Source organism: Clytia hemisphaerica, unplaced genomic scaffold (genome assembly GCF_902728285.1).
Source record: "Clytia hemisphaerica strain Z4C2 unplaced genomic scaffold, Clytia hemisphaerica genome assembly, whole genome shotgun sequence".
NCBI classification, from domain to species: domain Eukaryota; kingdom Metazoa; phylum Cnidaria; class Hydrozoa; order Leptothecata; family Clytiidae; genus Clytia; species Clytia hemisphaerica.
Window position 1 is genome coordinate 252,427 of NW_027104257.1, and position 15,931 is coordinate 268,357.

At 34.0% G+C, this 15,931-nt stretch overlaps 1 protein-coding gene across 1 annotated transcript; it reads right to left on the reverse strand.

Moving 5' to 3' along the window:
- Window positions 1-51: 51 nt before the first annotated feature.
- LOC136816596 (asparagine synthetase domain-containing protein 1-like) lies at window positions 52-2,043 on the reverse strand. Its single transcript, XM_067072936.1, has one exon. It carries the CDS (start codon window positions 1,991-1,993, stop codon window positions 161-163), a length of 1,833 nt encoding a protein of 610 aa, XP_066929037.1. The 5' UTR covers window positions 1,994-2,043; the 3' UTR covers window positions 52-160.
- Window positions 2,044-15,931: the final 13,888 nt, after the last annotated feature.

Sequence of the window (15,931 nt, forward strand, 5' to 3'; positions counted from 1 at the left end):
TTTCAAGAGAGAAAACACATAATTGCAACAATTTCAAGAAATTTCAAGACATACGAGACGGTCACTTTTGATTCTTTGATAAATTCAAAAATAAAGTATAAAAATTATAAAATGATTTACAAATGGTTAAAATGTAAGATAAATTTAGAGATCGTGATTGTTATTTCAAACGTTCACACTTTTCACTTCCTTTTTCTTTCCCACTTTCAAGCTTAGCAATACGCGAACCAAATTGAATTGCACGTTTAGGTAATCGACTAGCGAAATTCAACTTTAAATGATGTTCAGCCACTTCACGTAAAAGAATTTTCTCCCCATAACCTCGTTCCAATCTTGGATCACTTTTAACACAAACCGGAAGTGAATCCAAAAACCTAACAACATTTTCATCCAAAAATGGAAAACGAGTTTCACGCCCATGATCTGAAATGCATCTATCATCTCGACCTAAATTACGAGAAGAAATTCTATCCACTTCCATTTTCATTTCGTTACGTAATGCAGTCCAACCGCCATGCTCATACTTTGTGCGGTGTCTAGCGTACCCACCAAGCTGTTCGTCCGCACCCATTCCTGTAAATAATACTTTCACTTTCGATTTGTAACATTCATCTACAAGTTCCAGCTCATTTTCATCATTCAAACCATACCTCTTTCCCATACCTCTAGCAGCGAACCAGATGGCACAACCAATGCTATCGTCAAGAACAGTATTTAAGGGACATACAAGATCATTTATGCGAGATTTTCTTTCAGCTTGTAGTTCCTCTAAAGTGACGTCTACTTCAATGAAATTCCATTGTCGATCCTCTGGCAGTTCCTTAACAGCTTCTTTTCCTGTCAATCGATCAGGAACATTAAAACTTTTAACATCAGTATTATCATTACCAGGTTTATTAGCATACTTCTTTTTCATATTTTGAGGTATTTTCTTTTTCTCTTCAAAAGCGACATTGATAAGATCAATACTTTCATTTGGGGGAACATGTCTATGAGCAAGAGCTGCCAAAACTACAGAGTCAATCCCTCCTGAAAAAAGGATTCCAAGACTTGTTTCTGGATTACCATCTTGCAAAAGTGGTCGAGGGATGGTTTCAACTCGAGTTCGAACTGAGTCACTAAGAACTTGTAAAAATTGTTCCTGTATTTTTTCTATAGAACTGTCATTGATTGAAAGATTCCCAACACAGTCAGCTAAATCTATCGTTGAGTCGTTCTCAAAGCAAGTGATATTTGCCAAATGTTCTAACCCCTCTGAAATTTTATTTTCGCTTGGAGGGTAATTAATTGTACATCTATGTATAGATCCAAGAAGAGAGTGCTTGTTGGGTTTTGGAGGCAGTATTTTTATTTCAAACGGTTTTGCTGCTTCTTTAAAAGCTGGCAATGACAAATCATCAATTTTCAAATCAACAAGATTCAAACAATAAATACTCTTAGCTTTGATTTCCTCACTTTCTTCTCTAAAATCTCCACAAATAGCTGATGTTAGCAGGAAATTACCATCAATAGAAGATTGTATAAGACTTCTTCTACCAAAATAATCTCTACCATACCAGAGTTTATTCAGTGATTTTTGATAAAATACAAAAGCCCACGGACCTTGTATCTTTGTAAACAAATCAGCCATATTCTTTTCAGCTGGTTCAACATTTTCAAGCATTTCTTGAGAGATTGCGGTCAAATGTCGCATGAGGATTTCAGTATCATTTTCATGTAGTCCAACATCAAGTCCACCAAATATCTCACCATTCCACAACAAAACATCACCATTTGAATTTATTAATGGTTGTTTGGTAACACTCTCTCCTCGTAAGTGTAGAACTGTACTACAAAATGTTAGTTCCAATTCATCTGATCCAACCTTGACAATGCGTGTCAATGATTGACAACTATCTGGACCACGATTTTGAATAAGAGGTATGATATTATCATCAATAGGCTTTGTTTTGACTTCAAGCCTTTTGCAGATTTTGCAGAAAATGCCACACATTTTGTATTGTACTTGAACTTTAACTTGTTGTATGTCCTAAGAAAAGAATATTTTTTTGAATGAAAAACCTTTAGGGTATAAAAAATATTGTGTTCCCAAACAGCCAAAATTCTTAATTGTGAACATGATAGATAACTGACAGATTATGTTACCAATTTGATTGAATACTTAGAGGCTCGTTTTATTAAAATTAAGATTAGAGACATGTTGCGGGTATAGGTGATTCCAGTACCTAACTCGAGATCGAAAGAGATTCGAAGAGCGCAAAAACTGGACAAAACAGAGCTGCTTCTGGCTGAAAGCACAGTTTTTAAGGGTTAATATCTTGAGTTAGGTACAGAAATCACCTATACTTGCAATATATCTCTAATCTAAATTTTTTTGAGAGCTTTCCAAAAATATACAAAAGGTCTCCGTTTTCTCAAGCTAAAATTTTCATCAATTTTTGACCCTATGAGACCATCATATTTGTCCGAAAATCATACCAGTGTCAAAAATGGAACCTACGTAATTTTGATTCCCCTACCTCTTAGCTTTCCAAAAATGTATAACAAGTGCTTTGACCAAAACAATCGAGCGATTTTACAAAATGCCCTCTTTACCCAAAAATTCCTTAAATCAAACAAATAATGTGTTCCCCATGTAATTTTAAGTTATGAACACTGTACTTTGTAAAATTGTTTTTCAGAAAAATTACTTAAAAATGCTTTGAAATTTTTATCAAAATTTTAACATAAAACATTGTACACATATGAAGCTAGTCCAGTGTACTTGAGCCACTGAACCAAATTTCAAAGCTATGTACCAAAGTGTGTAACTTCAGTTTTTCCTATTTAAAACAAAAATAACTGTTATAACCAATTCAAATTATTATGGTCAAAGTTAGCCAATAAAACCTCATCTTTTTTTCTAGGGTCACAAAGTATCCAAGCAAAAGCTACTTTTTTCACAAAATCCAAGCAAAAGTTGCTAGCTAGACCTCTCCTAATTCAGATGTGTCTCAAAAATAACATTTTCAAGTTTCTCAAAATATTTCTAAAATCCTGAAAAATTTAAACAGTTATACCACTGCCCTGACATGCCAACTTATTGCAGTTGATTTTTTTCAATACTATCAATATTGGGCAAGCTGATAAGTGGAAAAAATGAAAAAGGAAAGACAACAGCACAGAGATAACAGAAGATAACGTGAAGAAACTTGTTTTACATTGGATTTCGGACGTTTTAGAGGTAAAGAGCCACACATAAAAAAACGATTTTTTGGAAATCAAAATCAAAAGTTTTGCATTTTTGGATAAATATGACCAATCCTTTCTTTCATGTAAAAGATAAGATACTCAACAAAAGAGCCAGAGATTTTTCTAAAAATTCTTCATCATTGAGTAAAAAATCAGGAAAAATAATGAGAATATCCAAAAAACCTCATATTTAGGCAGATTTCGGCCCAAATTTAAACCAGGTTTCAAATTATAAATTTGACGCCATAGGTGAAATTTTTTTAGATGTTTGCAAGGCAGTTTTAGAATTTCACAATATAATTTGTAAGTTCTAGAGCATGATGAAATATACCTTGATATAAAAACAATTTGGTAGAATAAAATTTAAAATATAAAATGCTTAGAAAAACTAAGTGCTTACTGAGAAAGTGATAAACGAAAGGCGAAGCTTATAATAGAGATAATTAATTTTGTTTTTTTGTTTACTAGAAACAGACTGGACATTTAAATAAATATGATGAAAATATAGAGTGCGGTACCAAGTTGGCGTGAGTTTATAAAGAATGGTAACTTTCCCTAGAAAAATGAATCTGTTCTTTTCTTGTCAGACTCCTGGATTCTTTTGACAGGGGATATATATCTAGAGTCTGCTGGAATAGCAAATGCAAATTTTATCTGATTTATTGCTCCTGAATTTTCAGATATTTCATACTCCTTCCTAGATTTTTGAAGTGCTTGGAAAATAGCTGGCTCCTTGATGCTACTTCAAAATTCGCTCTCTTGGAAGAAAAAAAACAGATATTTTGAAAAAGTCACTGGCTGCTCATGTACAGGGTTGAAATAGAGGTCATGTCATTTTTTGCAATTTTGTCTTTTTTTGCAAGTTTTTTTTCAGTGCCAGTTCATTTTGATGTCAATTTGAATTGGTGTAGAATTGCTTACACTTCAATAACTTCTAATGCTATTTTTAGGTATCACGTCAATTGGGTAAAAGTGCAATTCTTTCTTGGTACCCTTATTTTGTCTTCGATATATCTTCTAAGGTGAAAATATTTTGCCATGAAACTTTTTTTAATTTCTGGTGAGGAAAGATCTTATGTTTTCATAACAAAAAGGCTGATAAATGAAAAATAGAAAAAATATTACTGTTTAAAAATTGTGCACCCTAAAACTGATATGGTGGATTTTTATTCCAAATTGTTACTCTATAAGTTACTAAAAGATGCCACTTTAAGACTCTGAACCTGACTTTCTCTGAAACCCCATACATTTTGTTTAATTAGTGCCCAAATTTGAAATTCACGCCAACTGGTTACAGCACTATAGAATGTTTATGTTTAATCAGACTTGTGATCTGATTCTCACGTCTGAAATGATGCAGCTTACTCTTTCTTTCTGCCTTCAATTCTTTTACTTCCCTTAAATATTTGTCCCCATGCAATTGTAAGTACATTAAATATTTTCCAGCTTGATACCGGCAGATCTATTGGCATCCTGCGGGCTAAACTCCTGTCCATCAGTCTATCAATTACAGCCAGCAATAAGCCGGTAGACAGTTTGCCAGCAACATTTGTGTAAATTCTGTTTTTTTTAAAGAATTTGGCCTATTGGGAGACTTTTGCTTTCTTTGCTAAGTTAAAATCCTAAGCTTGCCCTCTTTTTTTCTCTTGCAGATAGGATCTTTCCCCGCTAAAGGAGATTTTAAGTTAAGAAAGCAAAAAGAGTCTTACCTTTTTCAACACTCAGTTTAAGATTGGACCTATTGCCTCGATGACAGCTATATCAAACAGGCAGTATTCTAGAAAGGCAGGACAGTGTCTGTTGCCAAAAAGGGCAATTATTCTAGTATTTTTGCACTAAAAAGGCTGTTTAATCAAAATTTTAGCAATTTCAGGTACTAACAGGTCAAATACAAATAGCTGCTTACTTTGAGTGCTGCCCACACAGGACCACTAAACAGGGCAGATAAGGAGACGTAGTGTCGACCTGGCAATAGTCAAATGCCCTTTGAGTATAGAAATGGGGGTAATGCTTTGACAGCAAAAATTTTGAAATTTGGGAATTAATTCACCGTTGGCTTTTATTACATTAGGGGTAAAGGGACCCTATGATTTCATTCAACTGGATTTCTGAAATACTTCAAAATGCAATATTTCAAGTTTTAAAATGAGTTTAGAGGATCTTAACCCCTCATTGGATCAGAAATTTTATGGAGAATGCCCATTATGGACAGCTTGGTAAAATCTGTGTGTTTCCATTTTAAGGTATGTGGAAACCTTTGTTTCGAATCTTTATCAAAAAAATTTTTTTTTATGAATCTGATGTAAAATTTCCAAAGCTTTCCAGACATGTAATTATTGTTTATCAATTCCAAATATTTTGGATGATATGAAAGGATTTCCATCTCTTTCTTGTTTCTGTTGTTTTTAAATAAAATGTCTCTCTTCTCTAGTTCAAGAAGACCGCGGAATAATGTTAAAAAAAGGAGGGGATTATTTGCGTTTTATATAAGAACGACTGCTTGGAAAAAAATTCTTAGAACAGTTAATCTTGTGCCCATTATCTTTTTGTCCATAGAGAGCCCTTTAGAAGTCATCAAAACAGATGAATGTATCATAATAAGGATTATGATTTATTTCAAAATACAATAGCGAAACGTTTCGGACAAGAATAATTTTATTGAACTTTTCTTGTAAAAAATAGTTAGAGAGAACAGGAACTTTATGTTTAAAACTTCTGTTGTTTGATGAATAGTTTTGTTTAATTTTTGTGCAAACAAAAGATTAAGGAGAAAACTTAAATCTATGATATCTCAAGACATAAAATCGAGATATCTAGATATCATTCCACAAGTAATAAGTCCCCTTATGTCTGAGCTACAGACTTCTTTTTTTCTTTATTTTACTCAGGAAAGATAGATCTAAAATAGGTTGCCACGTTTTTCTTTCTTTTTGCCTTAAACTAAAATTATGACCCTTTAAAGAAAAAATTGGCTATTCTTTTCATGTTTTTTTGTGGATCATGATCATATAAAAAGTTTTATTAAATTGCCGACATAAGGGGACTTATCACTCTTTGAAGATGACATGGTCATATTCCCTTTGTCATCTTTTATTTCTTTGTCAAATTGACAAAATTTATTGGTGTCAGCATCAATCAATAGAGAATTTCATAAGCTTTCAAAAAATATATACTTTTATAATCGAAATACCATCAACTGCTCTAACTTGGGACAATTGGTGATGTGGATGTAACAGGGGATAAAAATATTGATATAGTTATGAAATATAAATCTTTGACGCCATTTTAATCAATTTTTGTTATCATACCCAAGGTGATGCAGGAGATATAATGAGATATGATATATAGCGATTGTGAAATAGCCATTTTCCTACCAGGAGGCTGTTTAAAGATGAGATAAATATATATAACATGTGTACTTTGGATATAACATATGTAATATTACCAATGACATTGAAAAGATAACTTCTATTATACATGCGTGATTTATGTGTAATATATAATATAAGTATAGACCTTTTCGCCTTTCCGTCCGCCATCTTGAATTGTATGCAAAAATACAGGAACGAAAATGCCGTGGTTTGATTTAGTTGGAATGTATGCAAAACATATGCAAGTTTACACAAAGATTAAAAAGACAACAAAGCATCTTATAAATAAATATTATAATCATTAGAACAATAAAAGATGGAATTTCTTAATCCAAAAGGAAATATTTACAGAACAACAAAAGCCTTTTAGGAATTTGTTCTTAAAGACATTGCATATTCTGTTTTCATGCCATAAAAAAATTCCACGAAGACGGAGTACACACATCAAACTTTCAAAACACGCAAACTGAAAGCAGTAATTATGACGTCACACTTTCTCAATGTTTTGATTTGATCATTTGGCGGCTCTATTCCCAGGAGAATAATTTGCCGTCAGCCGAATAAGGATTGTTTTTTACCTTCGCGGGTGTTTTTCAGCTTGAGTTTCTGTCTAATGTTATGGTCTTTTGAAGTGCTTGTTCTAAGAGATGAGTGAATATAATTGTTTTTAGTTTTCAAGAGAAGCAAATTTAATCTTTCTTCTACAAGATTAAACTTTAATATAATGCCAATTATGCATGTAAGTTTTTAATTCATACTTTCCTTTTGCATATGTTTTGCATACTTTCTAAGGGAATTTCACCACGGCAATTCGGCCACCATAATTTTTGCATACAATTCAATATGGCGGATGGAAAGGCGAAAAGGTCTATTACAGGTCCGTGTTATACACAACACAGAATGCAAAAACACGTGGTAGGCACGTGGATAGATTTTGACCTTTAAAAAGGTTCCAGATCAAAAAAATACCTTCAGAATGATATTTCTAACGATTACGATTATTTTTCAAACATTTTCTTTGTTTTTTACATCAGTTAAAACTGACCTGTCAACACTGACCTGCGTCCTGTGTCCTGTTTCCTTCATCCTGTCTTCTGCGTTTCGAACCAACCGAGAATAATCATATTTATTCTGTTCTAGTTTTCATGTTATTAGATGCTGTTTTAGAGCTTTGGAGCTAGCCTGCCTGGAAACCTTTAATAACCCCCTTGGAAAATCTGAAAAATGAACAAAAACCCCTTGGAAAATCAAGGCTCAGACCCAGTTTGTCAATACCCCTCTTCTTGACTTCTATATTTAAAAATGATTTAAAAATGGCATAGCCCATTGATTTCCCAGTTTGGAAATTGCGGCTTGTGCGCAGGATATCTCCAGCGTAGATTTGAGGTTTGAGATCTGCTGCCCTCAACTTTTTCCAGTTAAGTTGGCGCAGCTCCGGCGTAACATTTCCCTCCTTTCCTATTATTCCAGACTGGTTGATTTCTAGGAAAAAAGACCAGTACTCTGAGAGTTAATATAAATGAGTTTCAAAAACAGAGGTAACATCCTGAAAAGTCAGTGAAATCTTAGTCTGGTTAGAAGAGTTGAATATAATCCAACAAAAAAAACAATACAAAAATACAATACAAAATGTACACAAACGCAACGTCTCACACGATCGATCTGCTCAAAACAACTGCATTGTCTATCTCTTACATTACGATTTAATACATAATGGCTTACTTGTAGGTACACCTTTAGGCTACGTGCTTCAGAATGTAGTTTGACAAATGGAGTGACAAATGACTGGACTTTTGGCTTTCTTTGCCAGTCAAATTATGCCTACCGTACTTGCTTTTATGATTCTCCCGCTACAAGGCTACCATTTTGAATTTACACATTCACATTTTAAAACCCAGATCTGAAGTATTACGGAGCTAAAAAAATAACTTTTTCCTTCCTGTCGACTAAGTTTTTTATCTCCATTAGCCAACTAATATTGAGAATTCACACCAGGTCGATGCCGCATCAAGAAGAAAAGAAAATGGCGGATCAAGATGGCGCGTGTGCGCGTTCATTTTGAAGAAATTCAAATCCTAAAATCCTAGAAAGAAAGAATCGAAAAGCTGTAATGTTTATCTATCTTTCCAATTAGAGGGTGATTTTTTTTTAATCTATATACCTCTTTTTTTCTTGATCTATATACCTCTACCTCTCTGTGGCTTAGCGAACTGAATGAGCGTTCATTCAATCATCAAGCGCATGGAGTAAAATAGGCCTAAGGGTTTGGAGGAAAATAGGGGTTTGGAGGGAAATAGGTGAGTGAAAAATTGGTCGCTATTGTTTTATTGTTTCAAAATCAGATTTATGTCACAATTCAATTTAGATAGATTAGAGAGAGTTATTTTATCTGACAAAACATGGGTAGGTAGGGTGCGCACTCGTCGCGGAACGAGGAAGAATTTACAAAAATGAACTTCAATGCATTAGTACTTACCTTTAAATCATCCAAATCTGTTCATTTTTTAAAAAATCAATCAGGAATTATCAGGGAAACAAGTAAAAAAAACTGCATCCAGGTGTCTATTTTCTTTCCAAAGATATTCATGTTTTATGACGTCAAGGTGAAAACGCAATTTAGCGCTGACCACGGCACCGGAAAATTCGAAGAAATTGCGATTTTTTAACAAGATTGCGGATTTTTTCATTTAAGCACCATACACCATCTGAAAGCTGAGGATTTCAGCTTTCTAGTGGTGAAATTTGTTTTTAGCTATCATTTCCAGCTCATTAGCGATAAGCTAAAGTTTAACAGTCATCGGGCCGATTTTCAGACCGCACCAGCAAAACTCCCCACACCCCGTCACACGGAAGACTAGATTTCATCCGCCATTTTTGGCGCGATTTTGGTGCTTCCGAAAATTATTTCTTGCTGGCGTGGTGTAAGGAGACAATTCTTTGAAAAGGTGATTTTTTTGTGTTTTGAAAATGGAATAACTTTGGGAATACTTAACCAATTCTAATAAATTACCCCTCATTTTTCTCACAAAGGTAAGGACTTTCAAATAAAATTAGTTTGGTTTCTAAAAATTGAGGGGAAAATTTTGGCCTGTCCACCCATGTCATGGGACGGCAATTCGGCCACCATTTCACCGAACCTCCAAAGTCATTTGATTTGAGTTAATGAACAGCATATTAAAAAAGTGTCTGAAAACGGCAATTTTTTCAACGATGAAATGCTGAATCAGCAAAATGTGTTGTCCTTTTAAGGGCAAAGATGTCAGAGGTGTTTGAAAATAGTAAAATTGCATCGAGAAAAAGGTTTTTCGGATTTTTAAATTGATTTTTTCAATTTTTCGTTGCTCAATACCAGACGGTATTAATCGATAAATTCGATTATCAAAGTAATTGATAATGATCGAAGTAATCCAACGACCATTTATCGATTAACAATCGAATTTGAGTACCAAAATTTCAAAAAAATTGTGAGTCTTCGATCACTTTCTTAACAACCCTTCGACGAATCGATTACCGTTTGAGTACTTTGATTGTTATTGATTACTTTCGATAACTTTGACAACTTCGATAACCAATTGATTACTTTGATAACCAATTACTATGATATATCTAAAACCAAAGCACAAAAAGAAGACCCGCCATAAAGATTGACCTCCTTATAAATATTACCGTGAGAGGTCCTAAATCAGTGTAGCTGGAACCTCGATATTCCAGGATTAGAAAAAGCTATACCTGTTATCTTTTTTCTTTAAAGAATCAACAAGCCATCAACATCGATAAATTACACACATTCCCTCAGAAACTTTTAAAATTATCTGCCATTATGACTTTTATGAAGCCGTTCCGAAATTAACCAATCGGGTTAGGTATCGGAATTCCTATGGGAGTTCTTTTCCGAGATTTGTAAAATAGCTAAGTCAGCAAAAAATCTTTTCCCGGGGGTTTGAGGAATAAACAGAACTGTTATCATTCGTTTTTTATTTAACCGTATATTTAAATTTGCGCTCAAAAATACTTTAATAAATAAGTTAATAATATTCAAATATACTATTTGTATCTCTCAGAAAATAAACACTTACAGAACGACATAGTTTATCATTTGAACTACCCCCGTGTTTGGACCATTCTATCGTGGGCGCAAAATAGGGCGGAAACTAAGTAGCACCCTCAGTGCAAGATTGCCGCCTCATCTTTATTCGCCCGCACGAAAACGAGCTAGTCATTTTTTTCTCACGCGCTCAAGGGGAAAAGGAAAGTGATCGATATTCTTTGAAGAAAAAACGTCAGAAACAAACCCAAAGACCAAAAGATGTATTTTGTTGTTGAGAATCGATCCTGTGAAGATGAAAAAATTTCTGCTATGCGTTTTTTTTGGAACGGTGAAAAACTCTAATTTCGATCTTCCTTAAGGTAAAGAGGTTGCGAGATTTGGGCTAGCGAGGCAAAAATCGCTAAAAAACTGGTAAAATTGTAATCCTCAAAAATCGAAGTTCCAGCCTCACTGTAAATCCGACACCACTGCCTAAATCCGATGGGGTCTTTCAAAGATACAAACTAAAATAAAAACAAACATTTCGCTGTGACGCAACAAAGATACCAAAGTGTCAACTAAACTGAGAGATATGATACACTGAACCAATTGAACCAAATAACAATAATTGCTTCTTATAACAAAACATTTTTTTATTGCAATATGCACAATGTCATAAATGACAACAGTAGTAACAGCATCATAAAAAGTAATGAGATGTTTTGATTTTCCAAAGCACACGAAAATATAAAAGAGGTCTGTGTACAAGCGTGCTCATTTTGAAACGTTATGTAATCAAGCCTGGTTTTTATTACTTTACACTGGCACTTGGCTTGATTGCGGGCCTTCCGTAAATAAACATCCGGAATTATGGGTGGTAAAGAGGGCGTTGATAGTTGCCGTCTCATTGATTCGATGTTTGTTATTCAAATTAAGTGCTACCGCATCATCTGCCCTTTTTTCAACTTCGCGCCATTTTTGCAATTTAGTCTGTTTGTTTCTTGATAGAAACCAGCCCACGTTGTTTCGTATTTTTCCCGCACAAGTCACTTTTATTACAAAACACTGTTATCGTTTTAAACATGAGCAACTGATCCAGAATAAAAGGTAATTATTTTTACAACTCATTCTTTTTAATTACATTAATTGACATCTTGACATTACAGCTATCTTGTAAGATGTTTTGTTTCGAGAGTTCTAGCAATAGTTTATTGTTCAACTTGGGGAGGGAATGGTTATAAACATAGAATTTTTTTTGATAACAGTTATTTGGGGGGTCGGAATTAGACAGTGGTGTCGGATTTAGGACCTCTCACGGTACCCATTTCGCCCGCCATTTTGTGTGCCTTCGCCCTGGGTTTCCTCAAGTTACCTCACATGGTGCGTTCTGATTGGTCAGAGAAAACAAAAGTGGTTTTTGCGCGTTCTGATTGGTCGGAGAAAACGAAAGTGGTTTTCGCGCGTGAATCGCATGTTTTAATTGGCCAAAATTAACTTGGTTTCAGATTATTTTGACGCGCTGCTACTGGAAACATATTTGATAAAATCGAAGGTATTCAATATGATCGAAAGTGATTAAAAGTAATCGAACAGTAATCGAAACAATCGAACAAATTGAAAATGATCGATAAAAATGCCATAATTTGGAGTTGAGTGAGTATTCGATCACCGATAGAATCGATAAGTGGTCACTGATCACCTTCGATTGTTATCGATCATTATTGATTACTTCGATCACAATCGAACGTTTGGTTAGTACCGTCTTGTCAATAACATGAAAAGCTCTAAAATAATATGTTAAAAGATCCTGCATCGATGCCGAAGCACAGCCAGAAAGAGATAACAAAACCCCCTTGTAAATTTGTTTACATATGACTCGATTTTGCTCTCTGCATTTCCAACAAAAACCAGTTGAAAACAAAACTAAACGAGGCACAGTGGGCCTACTTATCGCGAGGGTGTCAAATACCACGTGTTCAATAATAATATCAACTTTTATTTCCAAAAACGGCAATAATTGCCGAAAACGGCAATTTTCATTTATTTACTTTTTTATTTTTATGCTGATTCAGCATTTCATCGTTGAAAAAATTGCCGTTTTCGGCAATAATTGCCAAAAAGAGCAATAATTGCAGTTTATATCTTAAACACCCAACTGTGTGCACTCGGAGAGGAACGAAGAAGTACGATTGATAAACTTGGTGGAGTTATCAAAACAAAATTCAGTCAGGGCTTCCTTTCACTTTATCGATATTACGCGAACGGCAGTGTGCGCTAAATTATTTTGGTTTCACTTTCGATTTCAAGCAAAGGTCTTAAAGCAACAGGGCGTGCGTACATAGCAACGGGGCTGGGTAGAAAAATCTAAACATAGAATTCAAAAAAAATACTGATCATAGTATTAGACAGGCAGCTGATAACATCAAAAAATGCAAAATAAGTGAAAATTGAGGAACAAATATTGAGTACTTATTTTGAAATCTTTAAAGTTCAGAAAAATTTACTCGGCGTGTTTAAAAATCTTTACCGGGCGTGTCTGAGAATAATTTACAAGCAAGCAAAAGTGGGAAAATCGGTTAGTGTAAAACGCAGGTCACAGGTCACAGGTCACAGGTCAGTGATGACAGGTTGACTCTAATCAATGTCATTGCAGAGGAAAATGTTTGGAAAACACAAAGAATTATCAAAAACATAATTCTCAAGCAATTTCATCCATGTAAAACCATTTCAAACATCAAAATTTAACCATGTGCTTTTATCGATCTTTCGCAGTTTGCGCCGTGTATAACGCAGACCAGAAAATATTTGAAACCATATTATACGTATAATAGGTATATTACATATTGTAATGTTTGTAATGTTATATGATGGTTACATATAATAAAACACATCGCTCTAAAACTACCTTCTCAGATAGAGAACTCACGAGCTTCTGATTGGTGTAATTTTATATCCAGCCATATTGTTATCATCATATTCGGTATGCTAAATATTTTTGGTGTTTTTCTCTTGTAAGACATGATATTTTGTGATTCTGTCAATATTTTTGTCAAAAATTGTCATTAAGTCATTAAAATAACAATTGAATGATTAATTAATAGTCTCATCCTTCTAAAACCACTCTCTTAGGGACCTCACAAGCTTCTGATTGGTGCCGTTTTATATCCATTCACACTATCAACATCACATTCTGTATTATAAATATTTTTCGTGTTTTTGTCTTTTCTTGCATCAGATTTTATGATTCTGTTAATATTTTTGTCAAAAATTGTCATTAAGACATTAAAATAATAACTGAATAATTAATTAGTTCCATCCTTCTAAAACCACTCTCTTAGGGACCTTGCAAGCTTCTGTTTGGTGTCATTCATTCATCACATTTTGTATAATAAATATTTTTCGTGCTTTTGTCTTGTTAGGCATCATATTTAATGATTTTGTAATTATTTTTGTGTCACTAGGTTGTTATTCTATTCAATTGCCATTTTATAATATCTAAATACCATGTATTACTTTTTTGTAATTTAATGCGTTATGTATTGATGTTATGTTATGATCTTATTATCTTTTTTTCCGGTCTGCACTTTGTTGACCTATGACCTGTGACCTGTAACCTGTGACCTGTGACCTGCGACCTGTGACCTGTGACCTGCGTTTTACACTAACCGGTGGAAAATTGATGTTGCAAAATTTCAAAGTTTTATATACCATTCGAAGCGTTTTTTTGATGTAGATTTCAAATCACACCAATCTCAATAAGTAAAAATTTGAATATGAAAAGTTATTAAAGGTCCGTAGCTCTTCTATGACGTCATTTTTGAAAAAATTGCCTCATTTTATAAGGAATTACAATCTTAATTTTCTCAAGTTAGCCTGAGAAATCGAATATACCTGTTTAAATATCTTCTATATAGTTTTTGACGAGCTTACGAATGGTAGAAATTGTTTTTCGTTTTGATGACATTGAAATTTGACATTTTTAGGGGGTGAGACAGGGTGAGAGGGTCATGATTGACCAAAATCACATGTCAAATTTAAGTCATAACTTTTGAAATCTAAATTTTTACCTATTGAGACCGATGTGATTTAGAATCTACATCGAAAAATGCGTCGAATGGTATATATATCATTATTATATGCTGAAATCAAATTCTCACTTTTGGTGGTGACGTCATCAGTTGACTAATTACTACGGGACGTGTCCGTTAAATATATTTTCGTACGCCGAGTAAAATTTTTAGGATCAGTAGATATATGGGAACAAGAAAAATCAACTCGGCGTTTGTCCCAAAGTCATCCAGATTTTAGATGTGGACAGCTGCCTGTCTATATAGAGCACTAAAAATTACCCCCTTTCTATGTTTAGTTTGTTCTACCTTGGATTATAACTGAAAATATTGCACGGAAGCGCTTCAAAACACCAGCTTTTTTGGAGTTTTGTCTCGTTTACCCAAACTCTTCGATCTCGCGTAGGCTTAGGGTTCAAGACTAGAACCCCCAATACGAGACATTTGTCTGACCGAAAAAAAAAATCATCATCAATTTTGTTAATTGTCAGAATCGTTTACTCACTGGAAATACGCAACTTTCTGAAGTTTCGTTTTTTTTCTGTTGTGCTTCATTTTAAAAATAACGAAGATGAAAAGTTATCATCAATCCCGCGAGTAAACGAAAGTAGTCCGACTAGTCTACGAAAAGTAGAAATAGAATATCTCGCGTGGTCCTAAATCCGACAGCCCTGCCTATATCCGATGGGGTCTTTCAAAGATACAAACTAAAATAAAAACAAAACTTTCGCTGTGACGCAATGAATATACCAAAGTGTCAACTAAACTGAGAGATTTGATACACTGAACCAATTGAACCAAATAACAATGATTGCTTCTTATACAAAACATAATCTTTTATTATAAAATTGTTGACGTTTTAATTTAAACACACAAGCAACGGATTCAGAATAATAGAGGTAATTATTTTAACAACTCACACTTTTTTGATCACATTCATTGACATCTTGAAATTATAGCAATCTTGTTAGATATTTTGTTTTGAGAGTTCTTGCAATAGTTTATTGTTCAACTTGGAGACTGACCAATCAAAGCAGCAAAATTTCAAAACAAATGAACTACGCAGCTCCGCTCGCAGCTCTACTCTACAATTTTTGTTTTGATTTAACTTTGTATTTTAAGGACCAGCTAGGTCATTATTCCACTGATGCAAGTTATCTGACTTACGGTAATTAAAACAGGAACCTTCAAGCCTAAAGGTGCAAGTCAAGGTCAAAGTTGAAATTATATATTTG